Below are 18,924 nucleotides of genomic sequence, written 5' to 3'. Positions count from 1 at the left end.
GGCAACAAGCAATATAAAAAGGAAACTGATGTTTTCGTTTACCAAACCACCACCACCACCACCCTTTGCAAACGCTCCTGCCTTTTTCAGAGCATCTGTGGGACCAAAGAATTCCCAATATCAGCTGCTTCCATGACTGGGGAGATGGTGAAAGTTTAGGGATCAAGAATTGTTCCTTAAAATTGTAACCACTCCCCACTCCTTAAAAAAGAAGTTTATGGCTCAAGTCAGTAAGTTTGAAGCCGTCTCTCGTTGGGAAGTAGGTCTGTTTTCAAATTGTGACATCGGGAATGTCCCAAAGAAAGGTTAACTTTGATGAGTATTTTTAAAAATGCATTATTACAAGTCCATATCTTCAGACCCCTATTCTCCAAAAAGGCCATTCTCTCCCCTTCATTAAAATGTCCCATCTCTCCCTTTCACCCAGGGGAGACCCAGTTGATGTAACTGGAGATGAAGTGAAACTTCACAGAATTGGTGTCACTATGTTCAAACCATCTGCACTTTTCTTGTGGTTGGAACTTCAGAAATCAGGAAGTATAATAGACAGTTCTCTGGAACCACTTAAGTACCTGGGTCTCGTTTTCACTGTGCTCTGTAGTTTTGCAAATGTGATGAGTCTTAAGCCCAGGGACCTTCAGGCTGAGGCAAGAAACTGAGCAGGGCAAGAAACTGACAGGCTATGTAGAAATAGACAGTTTTGCTGCCTCTTCTCGAGGTTTTGGCTCACAGGGGAAAAAATATTAGATTGATTCCTAGTAGGCCATTTATTTTCCAGTACAAGTTTCCTCAGAACTGTTTCTTATTGATGATTTAGGGCAATGACAGTGCTGAATAAAATAACTTCATTTGGGCTTTGGATTATGTTTTTCCTCTAAGTATAGGTGGGATTAGCCTGAGCCTGCTGACATAGCCTATAGTTAAAATATTCCATGCTTCATCCATAAAGAAGAGTCACCTAATCTGCTCATTCAGTCCACATTTATTTGTCAAGTGCCTCCTTTATGTCAGGCATTGGGACACGTCAGTGAGCAGAATAGATGAAAATCTCTGCCCTCCCTCCCAACTCCTTAGCCTGTCCTTGAGGTCAGTGTCACATTTCAAAAGAGGACAAGGAAGGATGTGGCTGTGAAAGATAGCTTTTTTTGAAAGCGTTGACCCATGCAGAAACATGGTTCTATATCTTCACCTCACAAGCACCAAGCTAAATGTGAGAGAAGTGATCACTGAGTGCCTTTGTGTTCTCTGAGAAGAACAGTCCCCACTAATGCAGTGGTTTCATCAAGGTGGCCACGCTGATACTTGGAACTTCCATGACAAACTCAAGAGCGGCCGATAAGTCCAGGGCAGTCTTTGGCTCCAAGAAGCAGCTGATAACCAAATATTGGCATTTTGTCATCTTGCAAAGAAAGCCAAAGAGAGTACGGGCACAGACTGAGAATGGCTGTGTGGAAGATTCCCCATTTTGTTCCAAAAGCTCTTCCCCTCAAAGATACAAGAATTGAATAGGAAGCTTTCAAGTATCTGTCTCCTTCCGAGAAGCCATTAGCAACCAATGTACATCCTCTTCTCTTGCCTGTTGGATTGTACATAAGGATGGTAGTTGAGTATTTTCGTAGTTTAAACCTATAACCGGTGTAGACTGTGATAGTTGGTTGCGAAGTTAATACAGAACAGACTTCAATCTTCCAATATCCGAGTTTTGCCATACCTGAGAAACAAACTTGTAATTACGTATCCTCATTATAGTACATGAATTATTGAAGCAGCAGTTACAATTATAGGAGTTAAGCAGCATGTGAAACAAGAACGTCCCAGCATTTTCTGCCTTACTCCTTAACTATCCAAATCAAAATTGAAATTGTCTCTGGGGCGCCTGGGTGGCTCAGTCGGTCAAGCGGCCGACTTCAGCTCAGGTCACGATCTTGCGGTCCGTGAGTTTGAGCCCCGCATCAGGCTCTGGGCTGATGGCTCAGAGCCTGGAGCCTGCTTCCGATTCTGTGTCTCCCTCTCTCTCTGCCCCTCCCCCATTCATGCTCTGTCTCTCTCTGTCCCAAAAATAAATAAACGTTAAAAAAAAAAAAATTTATAAAAAAAAAAAATTGAAATTGTCTCTATGCTTTTGTTCCCTGTTAGAAAGTATTTTGTTAAAAAATTTTTTTTTAACATTTTTATTTACTTTTGAGAGACAGACACAGAGCATGTGAGTGGGGGAGGGGCAGAGAGAGAGATTGGGAGACACAGAATTCGAAGCAGGCTCCAGGGTCTGAGCTGTCAGCACAGAGCCCAACGCGGGGCTCCAACCCATGAACCACAAGATCATAACCTGAGCCCAAGTCGGGACACTTAACTGACTGAGCACCCAGGCGCCCCGAAAATATTTTCTAGAATAGGCTTGATTCATTCATTTTCCCCTCTTAAAACCTGAGCTTGATGTAGACCTTTTCCATCTGAATTCTCAGGTCTTAATTTTGTACTTAACTGACAGTTCTTCTAAATTTGGGAGTAGTAATGAATTTTATTTTATTTTATTTTATTTTTTAATGTTTATTTATTTTTGAGACAGAGAGAGACAGAGCATGAACAGGGGAGGGTCAGAGAGAGAGGGAGACACAGAATCTGAAGCAGGCTCCAGGCTCTGAGCTGTCAGCACAGACAGCCCGATGCGGGGCTCGAACTCACGGACCGTGAGATCATGACCTGAGCCGAAGTCGGACGCTTAACCGACTGAGCCACCCAGGCGCCCCAGTAGTAATGAATTTTAGACAAATAGAAAATGTCATTTTGTTTTTGCATGAGGTCATTAGTCCTAATCAACTGTATATTTTCCTACAGCAAACACATATGGGCCAAAATTATTGAACTTTAAGAATTTCCAGGTTAGAAATTAAGCTGTTCATTATTTTAATTGATACTGAATACCTTTTTGAATACAACATCCTTTGTCTGCTTTTGGTACTTAGGTCTGAAGGCCACCATGTGCATTATAACAGCCACTTTATAAGTCACTCAGAGAAAGGCAAATACCGTATGATTTTACTCATATGCGGAATTTAAGAAACATACAAGCAAAGGGAAGGGGTTACCAGAGGGGAGGTAGGTGGGGGATAGGTGAAATAGCTGAGGGGGATTAAGGAGTGCACTTGTGATGAGCACTGGGTGATGTATGGAATTGTTGAATCACTATATTGTACACCTGAAACTAATATGACACTATGTTAACAATAGTGGAGTTAATAATAATAATTTTTAAAAACTCTTGATCCTTGGGATCCTTGGGATCAAGACCCTAGGATTTCTGAAACCCTAGGGTCTTAACGTATCAGTAGTTACTAGGTTTAATACAGCCAGACTATAGAAGTAATGGAAAGCAGTTTGTCATTAATTCCTAGAAATTTCCTAGGAAGAGTGTTTCTCAGATTTTAATACTATGATTATCTAGACCTGCACTGTCTGATAAGGTAGCCATTAGTCACATGTGGCTATTTAAACTTAATTTCAAATTATGATTAAAAATGTAGTAGTTCACTCACACTAGCCACATTTTCAGTGCTAATGGCTACCATATTGGACAGCACAGATGTAGAACATTTGCATCATTGCAGAAAGTTGTGTTGGACAGTGCTGATCTAGACACCTGGAGAACTTGACTTGTGTTTCTCTTTCCAGGAAGAGAGACATCATGCAAAATATCGTACAGATTTTGGAATCAGTACAATTGAAATGGGAACTGTTTCAGAGCTGGACAGACTTTTCAAGGCTTCATCTTTCTAATAAACTGGCCATTTTTGGAATTGGTTATAACACCCGTTGGAAAGAGGATATCCGTTACCATTATGCTGAGATCAGCTCCCAGGTGCCCCTGGGCAAGCGACTCCGGGAGTACTTCAACTCCGAGAAGCCCGAGGGACGGATCATTATGACCCGTGTGCAGAAAATGAACTGGAAAAATGTTTACTACAAATTTTTAGAGATCACGATTAGTGAAGCTCGGTGCCTGGAGCTGCACATGGAAATTGACTGGATACCCATTGCCCATTCCAAACCAACCGGTGGGAACGTTGTTCAATATTTATTACCAGGAGGCATTCCCAAAAGTCCAGGCCTTTATGCCATTGGCTATGAAGAATGTATTGAGAGGCCCCCCTCACCCCACATGGAGCGACGTTCCCTAGACCCAGGAAAGGAGGGCCGGGTTGACTTGGAGACCCTGTCAGCACAAGCCTCATTACAGGTGGAAATCGAACCCACCCGAATAATCTATTGCTACCTCGGGATTGCTGAGGTCAGGACTCTCCAGCAATGCTTATTTTTACATTTCCAAGCAAATACCAAAACCTTCAGCAAAGATTGGGTTGGTATTAATGGGTTTTTGTCTCAGAACTGTATTGTGGATCCTGGAGTTTCCCCCAAATCCATCTATATCAAATTTGTCGAAGTAGAGAGGGATTTTCTTTCCGCTGGCTCTTTAGTTGAGTGCCTGGAAAAAGCCATTGGATACCCCTTAAAATTTAACAACTGAATGTCATCCTTCATAAGGATTTGGGCTCTTACCTCCCTCTTCTCTACTCACTTTCCATTACTCAGACTGCCCCTCATCCAGATGCTGCCATCAGACTCTTCATGGGAATTCTTTCCACAATTGGGCCAGTACAACTTCTACGGAATCATATTAGACTTTGGGCAGAAAAAACAGACCTCACCTGAAAATGCTCATTTTGAGCAAGCAAGATATACAGCGAACTTGCATGGTGGGTCAACTGTTTCTTTTTTAAAAACAAAAAACAATTTTTAAATGGATTTTAGAGCCCTAATATAAACAAATGTAGGTACATTCCATATTGGACAAAACTTATACTTTGAGTTTCATATGAAATTGAAAAATTGTATTTTTTTCACAATGTTTCATTTTTACACATCTCTATGTCTCTATATAAGTGTTATTTACAACCCTGAATAAATAAGCAATAGATAATGGCAAGTTAAATCTTGAGTCACCGTAAATAAGACTGTTTTTCAATATCACCCTTAGCTATATTGTATATAATTTAGAGTTTCATTTTTTTCACCAACCAAGTGTTTTGCTATTCCCGATCAGTGTTGCCTGCAAAGACCTTTGTTTCTGTGATGTACCAACTTTATGGTTGTGTTACCATTTAAACTTTTTAACAAAGAAATTATTAAAGTAATTCTTGACCTCTTGGAGTACTAGTTGAGCTTTTTGTAGCAGAGCTGAGAATGTATGGAACAAATGGGGCATTTCATTTCATATTTCCTTTTTTTTTTTTATTTTAAATGACTAGGATATTCCTGCTGACCCTAAGCATGTGGATTTGTAAGAGATTTTCATTCCTCATCTTTACACTCAGTAGTCAGGGGCGACTCTCTCAAAGAGTACAAGTGGAGAACTGTCATCATGCTGTTTACAAAAAAGGAGAGACGATCCAATAGAAACACCCAAAACATTTTTGAAAGTGATCCACAGGGTAGGAGGTTGTAAGAAAGAAGTCCATTAGGAAAGTGGTTATCACATTTCGATCTCTCAGGGATTTCTTTGCATCAACTAGCACTTTACTTAGAGGTTAGTGCTCTTCACTAACGACTAGATTACTAGAAGGGCAGTCAAGGATCACTTTGGTCTTATGGCCAAGACTTGTTAGATTGATGATTTATCTTTAATGAGTCCCCCAACATCTCGCGGGTGCTCTGCTTTACACTGACTGCAAATCCAGGTAAGAGCTCTAATTTTCCCCATTTTTTAATACTATTGAAGATAAAATTGCACATTGATAAAAAATATTCTTTTCCTTCCTGCACCCTGGTCTCAAATCAGTGGTTTTCTCATCCTGATACCTCTTGGCTTGTTGAAGCTTATTTTTCAAATGGCTAGAGGGCTTCTAATCAGTGGGATGACTTTTATGAATGTCATTTTAGTCTGGGTTTAAGGAGTTGGCTGTTTTCTGATAGAAGCTGCTAAACAGGGTTTGCTAGTCGGGGTGCCTGGCTGGCTCAGTTGGTAGAGCATGCAATTCTTGATCTGGGGGTCATGAGTTCAACCCCCACATTGGGCATAGAGATTACTGAAAATGATTTTTTTTTTAATGGATGCTAGTTCAGTAAGAGTATAAATATTCTTGGAATTTGAGTGTAGCACCTCTTCTCCCTAGGTACAGTCTGTAGGTATGGGCCTTATGAAATTCTCATGAGCTTGCTTTTCTTTGGAACTTGGAATTACAGACCTAAAGGCTGAGGCTGCACTGACCATCTTATAGCAGTAATTTCTTAATATTTCAGCGCTAAGTGCTGCAGGAAAATGCATTTCCAGAGTACCACACGGTATCCCCGAAACTTTGCCACTGACAAACCCCCAAACCAATGTGCTTCATGCATTTTTTCCACTCTATCCCACTTCCTGCTGCTGTTTAGTTACTTAGCTGGGGCAGATCATTTGGGGAACATTTAGTGAGGATGTTTCAGACTGACCTAACATTACTGAGAATGGGGCACTACTAGACCACTGTGAGCAGCACGAAGAAGATGGCCAAGACTGGATCCAGGATCCAGTATGTTTTCACCATTTGGCTTCGGACGGATGAGCCGTAGCGGCAAGAGGACAAAACTGAACACTGGGAAATGGACGCTTGGAAAGAAAGTAGCTGCTGTTAACTGAATATCTAGTTTCTTTGTCCAGAACAATCTAGAAGAGAGGATAGCAGGGAATCAGATAACTATATGAGCTTTGCAAAATAAAACGGGGGGGGGGGGTGAGGGGGCTTTAATGAAGCCTTATAATGAGTCAAGGGGGACGGAGACCCTATGTGCATACATAAGAATCAGCATGAGAAGATACTTTGAGATATGAGGTATAATTGGAAGAAATACTAGTGACCTGCACGTCTCTTAAATACGAAACTATGAACTTAGCTCTTGCATGCAACATGTTTGTGGAAGCAGGCTCCAGGTCACTCACGGGTTATCTGCCAACATTCTCATTTTACACAAGGGTAGAGAATAGGGTTCGTCCCAAAATGCATCTTGGCACTTTCGGAAAGGAATAGAGCTGCTCTGCTAACTGCTGTCACTTTGACTGGCTCAGGGTCAGCAGAAAGAAGTGGTTGGAATAGGCGTTCCAGTGGGAAATGTTTTGGTTGGGGTCAAGGGCGGTGAAAGAGTCCTCACAGGACTGCCCCTGTGTCACATGGAGATTTTCACTGCCTACACATCTTTGGTTGCAGCTTTACTTCTGATGTTGCAAGTTATTTGGGATCTAAATTCCAAAGGAAAAGTTGGCTACAGAGAGTGTGTATATTGAGGCTCTAACATAGCACTTGATAGGTATGAGCACAGCCTGCGAAATTAGTTGCTTTGGCGTTCCTGAGATGCAGCCAAAAGACTTTGTACTTTCTTGGAGGGAGTTACTTATTTGGGGTACATTAACCCTGGTGTGGAAATGAAGGAGGAATGTTTACAGGAGCTGGTTTGCAGTGTAAACTAAAGGAAAATTTGAGTGTGATAGAATAGAAAAACCAAACCAACAGCCCCCTCCCCTAGTACACACACACACACACACACACACACACACACACACACACAAAACACCTTGACAGTCTAAGCTTGTAGGTCCTCGAATAAAGGTATGAGACTGGCAGTAATCTATTTCTGTTGCCTTTGCTGCCGCTGAGCTGCCAAGTATTAGATTCCAGGGGTTACATGAGCGGTCTGGTGTTTGCATAGGCATTGCTCAAAGCCACTGCATGGCAGGTATTTGAAGAGCAGCCAGCAAAGTCACGCTAGGAAGAGGCATCTGAAAGGGTCTGTGGGGCACTGTGTACAAAAAGATCTTGTGCCGTGCAAGCACAAGGACCACACTCGGTGTTAAAACAGTGCAGAACTGTATGTGGAGTAAATGGAATCGGAGCCCTGACTGCTTTTCTTCCCAGTCCACTGCCACTCGGAGCAGGCAGCGCCAAGGATTCTTTGTTATGCTTTCTGCCCCCGGTGACCTTTGCTCGGCGGTTAAGCTGTGCCCGGATGTTTGAAGCATCCGTATTTTGGCTGTTGGACAGAGAAGCTAGAACAGGTGCGTCCCCTTCTGTAAGGGAGCTGCGGCCGCCAGAGGGCGCAGAGGTGCCTCTGGACAGACCCGGCGGAGGGGCGAGAGTGTGGGGGGCGGAACGGTTAAATTAAATTCGCAGCGAACGCGATCTAGTCCCGGGAATTAAAGGATCAGAGCCGGCACGATGACGGATAAGGGACAGTGAAGATACAAGGATAAAGAAATGGGGGGACTTTGTCCAGTTTACCTTCCCACAGCTGCTCCTTCCTCCCCAGTCAGCGTAAGGCCTATAAACCATTCTGGCTGGAGGTGAGGAGCTGGGAGCCGAGCTCCTGTTTCCTCAGTTTCCTGCTCAGCATTGCTCCAGTCCTTTCCCTGCTAGGGGTGTGGGGCACAAGACCCGGTCACCTTGAGGGCTGGGTTTTAGGGGGTCTCCGAGGACCTGCGGAGAGCGCCTCTCTTCGCCGCCCGCAGGTGCAGACGGTCCCCGCGCGCACCTGCGGGCGCGGCCCTAGGCCTGCCGGGTGGCAGCTGCGGGGGCCCCCTGCGAGGCAGGGTGGAGGCGGGGCGGCCGCATCTCTTCCCCGCCCGGCTCCGAGGAAAGCAGCTGTTGCGAGCGGGAGAACCGCGCCCCTTCCCGCCGCTCCGCCCCACACACTTCGGAAGCGCAGTGGCTCCGGGACAACGCGGCTCCCCTCTTCCTCCAGGAAGGCTGTCCGGCTTAGGCCGAGGACGCGGTCCCCCCAAGCCCGGAGCCAGAGCCCAGGCCGGCTACGGTGTCAGGCGTGCGGGTGGCTCCTGGACGTCGGAGGATCCCCAGACCTCCCTCCCTTCCCCGTCTTCCGTTCCCACCCCAAGCGAGCGGAGGGGGGAGGGCATGGCCCCAGTGTGGCAGTTCGGGACCTTCCCGTTTCCCCTGGCCCCCGGCCGGCTGTGGGGGCTGTGGGGACACCGCCACTTACCCGACCCCACCCTGCGTTCTGCCTGGGCGGAGGCCGCTAGGTCCGGCCGTCGGAGCGCGGGAGCCCTCCCCAACCCCCGCCCGCGGAGGGTCACCCGCACGCCCCGCCCGGGGAGACCGCGACCTCTCCGCCCCCTCCGGACGCCCCGCCCCCCTGTCCCCGTCGGTCCCCACCCCGCCGGCTGGACACGCGCGCACAGACTCCGGCTAGAGCCGCCCTTGGTGTCAGTGGCCGGGCTCCCGCGTCCGCCCCAGCTGCGGAGCCGCCTTAGCACCTGTCGGTCGCTGAGTCCCGGAGCCGGCGCCCCTGACTCCGTCGGGGCCAGGAAGGGGGGCCATGGTTTCCCTGCCCGGGTCCCCAGCGACCAACTTGCTGCGGTTTTTGTTCCTGGGGCTGAGTACCCTCGGTGAGTGCCACCCGGGACCGGAGGGGGGGGGGGTAACTTGAGATGGGAAATGGGATGAATACAGCCCCCGAGGGAGGTGGTTTGGGGCACTGGTGAGGAACTGGATGGAAGGGGACTCCCGCCTCTGACTCTCGTCCTCCTCCCCACACACTCCTCCGCCCTCTCCGCACCCAGGGAGGGCATCGCTGGCTGGTATTGACTTCTGTCTCCGTGTCGTCCTCGACAGCTACCACTTTGGGTGCGGTGTGTGTGTAGTAGGGGAGAGGGGCAGGGCATCTAGCTGGGTAGACCTCTACCGGAGATGTGGGAACATTCCTCATGCGTACTCCCCACCTCCACCCAGCAGAGCCGGATGAACTGAGCTACTAGATGAGACACTGGCTAAAGAGCTTAAGGACTTAACTCCAGCCCCCCTCATATCCCCCACCCCCCACACAAGCTGATGTGCAAGAACCCCCAGGAATTCCCTGGATCCCAGGCTTAACAAACGCACTTCGTGTCAATTCCCCGGCCCAGATCCTCTCTCTAGCCCCCTCCTGCTTCCTGCCCTGGGAATAAAGGGAGGTGCCCCAAAAGCATGACCGTGAGGTCACTTGGGACACAGGAAATGGGGGAGGGGTTTGAATGCCTAGAGGAGCAGAATTGTGACCCCCCCCCCACGAGGTCCACCACCCCCATTCGTTCCCAGAGCCAAAGGGACAAAGGAAATAGAGAGGAAGTTCCTCAAAGAGTCAGAGAGGAAGGGTGCCTCCTTGGAGCAAGTGCCTAAGGAGTGTTGAGGGCTTCCATTCCTACATCTGGAGGGAAAAGGACCCATCATGAACTAAGCCCATTCTAAACTCCTTTCACTTACTCCAAGGCTTTCTTGCCATCTCTTTTCAAGGATCCCAAATAGGGTGAAGGGTGAGTTTGTCAAGGTCAACTTTAACCCCTTATTTCTCTCACTTTGGAAGTCACCAGATGCAGAGAGCTATGGAGTGCAATTCAGTCACAGTGATGGGGTCTGAGATGGGAACACCTAATGCTCACCCGTGCCCGCTTTAGCTTTGTGCTGCAAGGTGTGGGGACATGAAGTGGGTCCCCAGACAAAGAGGGCTCTAGAGCAGCCCACCGGCCGCACTGAAGATGGAACATCTTTCTGCCCCTCTAGGCTTCGTGGGCCTACTCCAGGATCTCTTAACTTCTCAGGTCCCTTCTCCCAAGGTCAACCTCAATGCCCCTTTCCCCTTCTGCGTTTCCCCCATCTCCCTGCTGGGCATTTGGGAAGCAAGGGAAGAGAAAAGTCCAAGTTCATTGCTTGGGCCTGGTCTACATCTCTCCTGTAACATCTTCGTTTTCTACCCTAACTTTGAACCCCAGTTTTTACACGACAGCCCAGGCTCAACGTCCCTAGCAGGCCACTGCAGGGGGCTGCTGACCTCTCCGTGGCTGCTCTAGAGTTAAATGGCACTCTGGCCGCCACCGGGTGCTTGGGGCAGGCATCCGCTCTGCTGGGCTAGGCTGCACTGGGCTCTCCCGGAGGCCAGTCTGTTCCGCGCTCCTCCGCGGTTCTGCGCTGCTGCCCCTGGGGCGTGAGAAGCCGGCGGGGGGAGTTTCTCAGAGAAAGGGAGACTAAAAATAGTAGCCCCGGGGAGCGGGCCCATTTTTGTGCTCTTTACGCCCTTGCCTGCTCTCTCACTCTGGTCTCAGAGTGGGCCAGAAGGGTCCCTTTCTTGGGGTGCCCCTGTGTCCTGCACTCAGACCCACTACTCCAGTGTCCTCTCCCCAGGGCACCACGGACCTTGTGAGCGAAAGGGGCTTCTGCTGCAGCGGGCACCCAGACCCGAGGGCAGGGAAGCCTCGGGCCCCCTTCAGCCATTGGTTTCTGACAGGGGCATGTGCCCAGACCCCAGTGTGTCCATCGCTATCTTTTACCACCCCTAGTCTTCCTTTTGCAAAGTGGTAGGATAAATGCAGGACCTGGGGGAGGACGTCGGGGTCGCCTGTGGCGAAGAAGCTCTTGCCTCTCCCGGGACCCAGGCAGGGTTCCCAAGGGGAAACGTTTGTGGTCTCTCGGGAGTGTGCTCCAGAAAGGCCAGGGAAGATCCGGCACTGCCCGAAGGCCTCCCGGCGTCCCCGGCCTCCCCGCTCGGCGAGCAGCGGGCCAGGTCCCCAGGGGGGTCGGGCTCCTTGAGGCAGAGGTTGTTTTCGCCTCTAGAGCCTCCGGTCTAGCTGCGCCTCCGTCATTGTCTTCTGCCTTATCACCGGGCACAAGTTTCCCGCCCGGCCCGCGGGGACCCGCCAGGAAATGGATAAGGGGGGTGCGGCGAAGGCCAAGGAATAGGGCCGGGGGTTCTGTAAAGACGCACAGCCGGAAAGCCGTGGGGGTGGCGCGCATCCTGGCCGGATCTGCGCCTGGCCCTTAGAGGCCTTTAGGGCCTGCTCCTGGAGGGCGGAAAGCCGGGCCTGCGTGCGGCCTCTGTCCGCGCCTTGGCCGCCTGGTCACCATGTAGAGATGGCGTCTCAGATTCCAATGCAGAGTGCTGAGGCCAAGGACTACGGTGGCCAGCATCCTCAGGCCTGGTCGGGTACAAGCCCGAGGTTATCCGCCCGCCCCCGGAAGGGTTTAGCATTGGGCTGCTCCATTGCCTCTCTGAAGGGCAGATACTGCCCATTGCCTCTGAAGGGCAGAACGTGAATGTTTCTGGACGCCATCGTGCAAGCATAGATTCCATTGTCCTCTCCTTGAAACTGACACCCCAGTCCACCGCCTGAACTCCATACGCAAGCAGACATAAGTTTTGTACTTGATTATCAGGGGACCATCATGCGTGTTCCCGCTCTGCCAAGAGTTCCTGTAACCTCACAGGACCCGTCCGGATCGCCTGGACCCAAAAAGGGCCCCTTCTGGGTTCTCAACTCTCCGCTTTCCTGGGGAAGTCCCTGGGTCGGGACTGAGCCTGGGGGCCTGGGGAGCACTACCGTCAGTGGGCCAGGTGGAGCGCTAGATCAGAAGGAGCCGCGCGGGTTAATCGGTAACCGGCAGGCCTTCCAACCCCCTCTGCGCATCGCTGGCGACCCTCAGCAGCATCGAGACCCATTCTAGCCCAGGGAAATTGGGGGAGCAAGTGGGCTATGCAGAGTGTAGATGAAAAGTGTTAAACCTACCCTTCCTCTCAGATGTCTTCCCCTCCCCACTGGAAATCTGCCCCCTCTTCCTGGTGCTCTGAAATCTGGATATCAATAAATGCACAGAAATGTGTCCCTAACCCTGTTATGAACCCAGGAGCTGAGGTTGTGGAGAATAAGGTCTGATAAAATCCCAAAGCAGGACACTAGGTCTGCCGTCCCTGGGCAGTGTGGGCTCTTGCAAGGTTCGTCCTCTCCTCTGCTGCCTTGGGCAGGGCCCTCAGGCAGAGTGGGAAGCCAGCCCTCCGCACTCACACCTGTGGCTCTTGTCCCCAGCGTCCCCCTCGCAGGCCCAGCTGGAGCTCCACGTGCCCGCTGGCCTCACCAAGCTGAAGGCGGTGGAAGGAGCAGAAGTAGTGCTCCCGGTGTGGTACACCCTGCAAGGGCAGGTGTCCTCCGGCCAGACGTGGGAGTTGCTCGCTGTGATGTGGTTCTTGGAACAAGAAGGGAAGGATCTGAACCAGGTGAGGGAGCAAAGCATCTCAGCCAGAGGCTGGCTACACCCTGTGACTGAGGGCAGGGAAGAACTGAGGAGAACAGGAGGGGTGGCCAGGGAATGGGGGACAGGGAAGGAGTTTCAGGAAAATACACGGTCCCTCATGGGCTCAGTTTTTGTTCTGAGCTTGGAGGCTGCCCCAAAGAATTTTCTTGTCCCCAGTTTTCCCTAGAAATCCAGCACACGAAACACTGGAAAGTGGAAAGGCATTTTGCTTTGCTTTGCTTTGAGGAGGGGCAGTGAGGATTGGGGTTTGAGGAGGGAGGAAGGGTTAGGGCAAGTATTACATCATTTTAAAAAGCTGAGCATCACCCTATTTTCATCTTCTCTGTGCTTTGGACACTGTCACAGGCCACTTCTCTTCCCACGTGATTATCTGTCCTGCTGCCCCTTCATACACTCCTTTGAGAGGCAAGCGGTAGGCTCCTGCCCCGCCCCCCCTCCATCTCCTAACCTCAGACCTATTCTCAGAGGCAGATTTACTCAGAAGCCAATGAAATGTCATTTTCAGAGCCCCCTATTTGCATGAGCTCCTCCCTAGGCTCTGAAAAGTATGTTCTAGAAGTCATTTGATAAATAGGGGGTATGTGTGACAGAAATTGAGATTACAGGGGTAGATGTAAGTTTTGCAGGGCCTGAACTTATACATAGGGAAGGGGGGACATCTTCAAGAAAAAGAAGATTAAAAAAAGATATTTAAAAAATCCTGGATCGGGGCGCCTGGGTGGCTTGGTCGGTTAAGCGTCCGACTTCGGCTCAGGTCATGATCTCACGGTCCATGGGTTCGAGCCCCGCGTCGGGCTCTGTGCTGACAGCTCAGAGCCTGGAGCTTGTTTCAGATTCTGTGTCTCCCTCTCTCTCTGCCCCTCCCCTGTTCATGCTCTGTCTCTCTCTGTCTCAAAAATAAATAAACGTTAAAAAAAAAAATCCTGGATCTATCCCTGAATTCTAAGTTTCTTTCATAAATACCCCCTGTTTACATTATCCCTCACCCATTATACCACCTTTCTAAACACCCCAAGTGGGAGATAAAGAGACAAGGCACAGGGGATCAAGAAGCGTCGTGGTAAAGAGGACCCAGGGCCAGTGAGGGTGGCTAGGGGGGAACAGGGTGAATGGGGACCTGGTACAGGTTGGAGGGGATGGGTGCAGGGGAGGAGCACTTGAAGACTGCCAGTGTGGGGGAGGGGATTGGCTGAGCCCGCGGGCACAGTGCATACATGTGATAACCGGGAGGCGTCGTGCCCCACACCAGGTGTTGGCGTACATCAGCAGGACCACGACAAGCAAACCTGGGGTATCCCTGGTCTACTCCATGCCCTCCCACAACGTGTCGCTGCGGCTGCAGGGCCTCCAGGAGAAAGACTCTGGGTCCTACCGCTGCTCTGTGAATGTGCAAGACCATCGAGGCATAAATAGGAGCCACAGCAGCAAAACTTTAGAACTCAGTGTGCTGGGTAAGTGTGAAGCACACACTTTGCAATACCGCCCCAGCCCCCAGGGAGGTCAGGCAGGTCTCTCCCAAAAGGCTGCCTGTAAAGGTTGGAGGAGGGCAGATGGAGTGACAGAAGAGGGAGGCGGGGAGTGTAGGAGGTGGTGGAGGTGGGGGTCTGTTGGTTCCTGGGGACTGAATTTTTAACCTGTCTCCCTGCTCCAGTTCCTCCAGCTCCTCCGTCCTGCCGTCTCCTGGGTGTGGCCCGTGTGGGGACCAACGTGACCCTGAGCTGCCAGTCCCCCAGGAGTAAGCCAGCTGCCCAATACCAGTGGGAGCGGGCACCCCCATCCGCCCAGGTTTTCTTTGCACCAGTTTTAGGTGAGGGAACTTCTGGAGACAAATGAGTGTGTGGCTGGGGCAGGGAAGGATGAGAGGTACCAGGGGAGGGGGTGGTTGTGAAAAGGGGAGGCAATGCTGCCAGGTACTGGGGTGGAGGAGGACGTGGGGAGAAGGGTGGAAAAAGATGGCCCACCAGATGCAGGCACTGTGTTCAGGGCTTCTGCATGCTATGTACTTTTGTTACTGAAGAGGGTCTAGAGCAGATGATCTGCATTCGAATTCCAGCCCGGCCATTGACTAGCTGTGTGACTCTGTGCTTCCATTTCCTCATTTATTTATTTTTATTTTCAAAATTTTTACTGTTTGTTTTTGAGGGAGAGAGAGAGAGTGTGAGTGGGGGAGGGTCAGAGAGAGAGAAGGAGGGGCAGAGAGAGGGAGGGAGGGGCAGAGGAAGGGGGAGGGGCAGAGAGAGAGGGAGACAGAATCTGAAGCAGGCTCCATCCAGGCTCCCAGCTGTCAGCACAGAGCCCAACACAGGGCTCGAACTCACAAACCATGAGATCATGACCTGAGCCGAAGTCAGACGCTTAACCAACTGAGCCATCCAGACGCCCCTCCATTTCCTCATTTGTAAAATGGGGATATCACAGCCCTGATTTGAACACACCAGCTACAAAACATATTTGGGGACAATTGGAACGTTTTCAATATGGATAATTAGATAGTTATTATTAGGTATTAGATCATTCTTTTAGAGAACTATTAATTTATTGGGTGTGGCAATGGTATTGTAGTTATGTGGTCAGGGTCCTTATTTTTTGGAGATTCATGCTGAAGTGCTTATTTTTAAATGTCTCACAAAAATTCTTTGGGGCTCCTGGGTGGCTCAGTTGGTTAAGTGTCCAACTTGGGCTCAGGTCATGATCTCACAGTGTGTGGGTTCCCAGCTCAGAGCCTAGAGCCTGCTTAGGATTGATTCTCTGTCTCCTTCTCTCTCTGCCCCTTCCCCGCTCATGCTCTGTCTCTCTTTCTCTCAAAAATAAATAAACATTAAAAAAAATTAAAAAAATCTCACGAAAAGAGAAATGAAATAAATATAGCAAAATGTTAGCAATTGTTGAATCTAAGTAGCGGGTATATGAGTTTTCAATTTGTCCCTTTTTCTACTTTTCATTTGACCAATTTTATAATGGGTTTATAAATATATAAAAATATATTTATTTTTTAAGCTACTTTTTTTTTTTTTTTTTAAATTTTACAGAGGGGGAGGAGGGGCAGAGGGAGAGAGGGAATCTTGAGCAGGCTCCACACTGAGCGGGCTCAATCCCATGACCCTGGGATCAAGACCTGAGCTAAAATCGAGGTCAGACACACACGGACCCAGCCCCCCAGGCTTCCCAAAAGTTGTGTTTTTTTTTTTTTTTTTAAACAGTGTTTATCTCATAGGTTTGTTGTGAAATTTTCACAAGTTTGTACACATAAGGGACTTAGTCTCTGGCATAGAGTAAGCAACCAATAAACTTTAACTGTTATAATAATTATTTCATATAATCCTTTTAATGCCATCATGGAGGTCATATTACCCCATTTTATAGATGAAGAAATTGGGCCCCAGGAAGAGGAAGTAACTTGTTTAAAGTCACATGGCCTATTCGGGAGCTCAGGTTTTCTGATTCCTAGCCTAATATTTTCTTTTTCACCACACCGCCAATCTGGAACAGAAGTAAAACTGATATTTGGGTTTCTCTGGGCATCAATTCCTCCTTAAATCTTTTTAGATTTCAGTTGGGGACACTGGGCAGAAGAAATGGAGAGGGGCATGGAGCTAGCAGCTTTGTACGTGGGGGAGAACTCAGCATGGCGGTCACAACTTTTCCCACCATGAGTCTCCCAGAGAATCAAAGAGGGCATCCTGGAAGGGGCAGAATTTTTCAGTGGGAAAGAAGGTCCCTGGACTGATGGTCAAATTGTGTCCACAGATGCCATCCGGGGGTCTTTAAGCCTCACAAACCTTTCCAGTTCCATGTCCGGAGTCTATATCTGCAAGGCCCACAATGAGGTGGGCAGTGCCCAGTGCAATGTGACCTTGGAAGTGAGCACAGGTCAGTGAGGGGTAAGTGTGGTTAAGGAGAAGATTGGTCACTGGTGGGGGTGGGGCTGCAAGAGGAGAGGAGGCCTGTCTGCTTGTCCTGGTCAAATGTTTGTACAAATGTTTGGTCACTGGCTGGCTGACCATTTCCTGCTGACAGTCAACCCCTCTTCTTAACATGGAAAAAGAGAAAAACTGTTAATGGTGGCAGTGGGGTAGTGGGATTGGAGGGAGTGGAGAACGGCTGGGGATCTCCCTCTGACACCAAGGTCTCCCCAGGGCCAGGGCCTGCTGTTGTTGCTGGAGCTGTTGTAGGCACTCTGGTTGGACTAGGACTGCTCGCTGGGCTGGTCCTCTTGTACCATCGCCGGAGCAAGGCCCTAGAGGAGCCGGCCAATGACATTAAGTAAGTGTCCCCAGTCTCTGTCCCAATGGGGTTCTCCTAGCTTCCCTCAGCTGGGAGTTCAGGCAGCTGTCATCTAAAGGAAAGGTGGGCAGTGACTGAAACATCATTCCATTGGGGGATTTTAAGGGAGAGGAGAGTGAACTGGTGTGTGAGGGGGGAGTAAGACAAAGCAGGTAGAAATCCCCCCTCTTCCCCCATCCAGCTTCTGACATCTTATTGCTTCTTTGATGACTAGGGAGGACGCCATTGCTCCCCCGACCCTGCCCTGGCCCAAGGGCTCAGACACAATCTCCAAGAACGGGACCCTTTCATCTGTCACCTCAGCACGAGCCCTCCGGCAACCCCAAGGTCCTCCCAGGCCTGGTGCACTGACCCCCACACCCAGCCTTTCCAGTCAGGTGCGGCCCTCACCCAGGCTGCTCAGGACAGATGGGGCCCACCCTCAGCCAACATCCCCCAGCCCTGGTGGGGTGTCTTCCTCCACTCTGAGCCGCATGGGTGCTGTCCCCGTAATGGTGCCCGCCCAGAGTCAGGCTGGGTCTCTGGTGTGATGGTCCAGCCACTTGTCAGCTAAGCTATCTGGTTTATCCCCTTCTTCTAGCGGTCACCCCTAGTACAGAGGCCTGAGTCTTGGGAGACCATCTTCTAGACCTCCAGTCCTCTGCCCCCACCTTTCTTTCCTATGGGAAAACTGAGTCTCAGTTAAGACTCAAATTTTCAGGAGGTAGAAGGGGAAGTGGACCTCAGATTATGAAGAGCGTCCGCCCCCTTGCCCAGTTCTCTCAGTGGCTCTAGTGAATGCTGCTGAGGTTGGCTACCTGCCCACTGGGGCCCTGGTGGGGACTGCCAGTCAGGGAGTCCTCCAGGCCCCCTTGATCTGTACTCCACCCCATCTAACATCACCCTTCACTCCTGAGCCAGCTCCCTGCATTCAGATAACCTGTCCTGCTGGCTTGGCTGGGTTTTGCTGGGGCAGGGGATAGAGAAGGTATTTTTTAAACTAACTTGAAATGTCTGTTTTTGTTTTTATTTTGCAAATTTTAATAAAGATGCACTGTGTTTGTATGGAAAGTGAGACTCAAATTGCCTTTTCAAACCCAAGAGCGCTTCTCCACACAGCTTCCCAGAATCTTTAAAAGGGTCATTTGCTATCAGGTGGCTGGGGGAAGGCCCCAGAAGCCTGAGGCTGGGAAGATCCTAATCCACTCTGGGGGGTAAGGGGATGAAATTTGGTGCCCTGTCTGCTAGGGCTTGAGTTCCCAAGGCTTGGGGTGTGGTGCTCTTAATCTCCAGCTTCTTCTTAAGCAGTGGGAAGAGTCACCTGACTTATGCCTCTTTGTCCCAGACCACTGAGTCCTTAACAAACACATCTCCTTGCCCAGCCAACAGTGACCCCCTGGTAGTGGGGGAAAGCTGGACATGGTACAGGCAGGTGCCCCAATTCTGCCACACCCTTTCCTATCAAGAGTGGGGTCTCTCCTCCAAGACTTCTTTGCCCCCGAAATGGAGTGGCTCTGGGAGTGGGGACGTGGCTCTAGTTTCCACGGAGACTTCTACCTCACAGCAA

At 49.8% G+C, this 18,924-nt stretch overlaps 2 protein-coding genes across 4 annotated transcripts in view; both read left to right on the top strand.

Annotated features, from left to right (window-relative positions):
• The window catches only part of MSANTD2 (Myb/SANT DNA binding domain containing 2), a 31,546-nt gene extending 26,341 nt beyond the window's left edge, over window positions 1-5,205 (top strand). For all 3 annotated transcript variants that reach the window (XM_007074090.3, XM_015538750.2, XM_042957737.1), the window contains one exon: window positions 3,670-5,205. In XM_007074090.3, coding sequence (XP_007074152.3) covers window positions 3,670-4,522 — 853 coding nt within the window. In that variant the 3' untranslated portion in view covers window positions 4,523-5,205. The remainder of the gene's footprint in view (window positions 1-3,669) is intronic.
• A 3,998-nt stretch (window positions 5,206-9,203) lies between these two features.
• Window positions 9,204-18,428, top strand: ESAM (endothelial cell adhesion molecule). Its single transcript, XM_042959316.1, has 7 exons — window positions 9,204-9,424; window positions 12,869-13,056; window positions 14,344-14,545; window positions 14,746-14,901; window positions 16,842-16,964; window positions 17,231-17,357; window positions 17,593-18,428. The coding sequence occupies exons 1-7, from the start codon at window positions 9,355-9,357 to the stop codon at window positions 17,906-17,908; spliced, it is 1,182 nt and encodes a 393-aa protein (XP_042815250.1). The 5' UTR covers window positions 9,204-9,354; the 3' UTR covers window positions 17,909-18,428.
• Window positions 18,429-18,924: the final 496 nt, after the last annotated feature.

The sequence above is a fragment of the Panthera tigris genome, chromosome D1, assembly GCF_018350195.1.
Source record: "Panthera tigris isolate Pti1 chromosome D1, P.tigris_Pti1_mat1.1, whole genome shotgun sequence".
Taxonomy (NCBI): Eukaryota; Metazoa; Chordata; class Mammalia; order Carnivora; family Felidae; genus Panthera; species Panthera tigris.
This window is presented reverse-complemented; position numbering and strand designations above follow the sequence as displayed.

Excerpts from the sequence above, each read along its gene's own strand:
- ESAM (XM_042959316.1), top strand. The coding sequence starts at position 9,355 with ATGGTTTCCCTGCCCGGGTCCCCAGCGACCAACTTGCTGCGGTTTTTG. Across the intron at positions 13,057-14,343 it reads AAGGGAAGGATCTGAACCAG|GTGTTGGCGTACATCAGCAG; the intron begins GTGAGGGAGCAA and ends GCCCCACACCAG. Across the intron at positions 14,546-14,745 it reads TTTAGAACTCAGTGTGCTGG|TTCCTCCAGCTCCTCCGTCC; the intron begins GTAAGTGTGAAG and ends TCCCTGCTCCAG.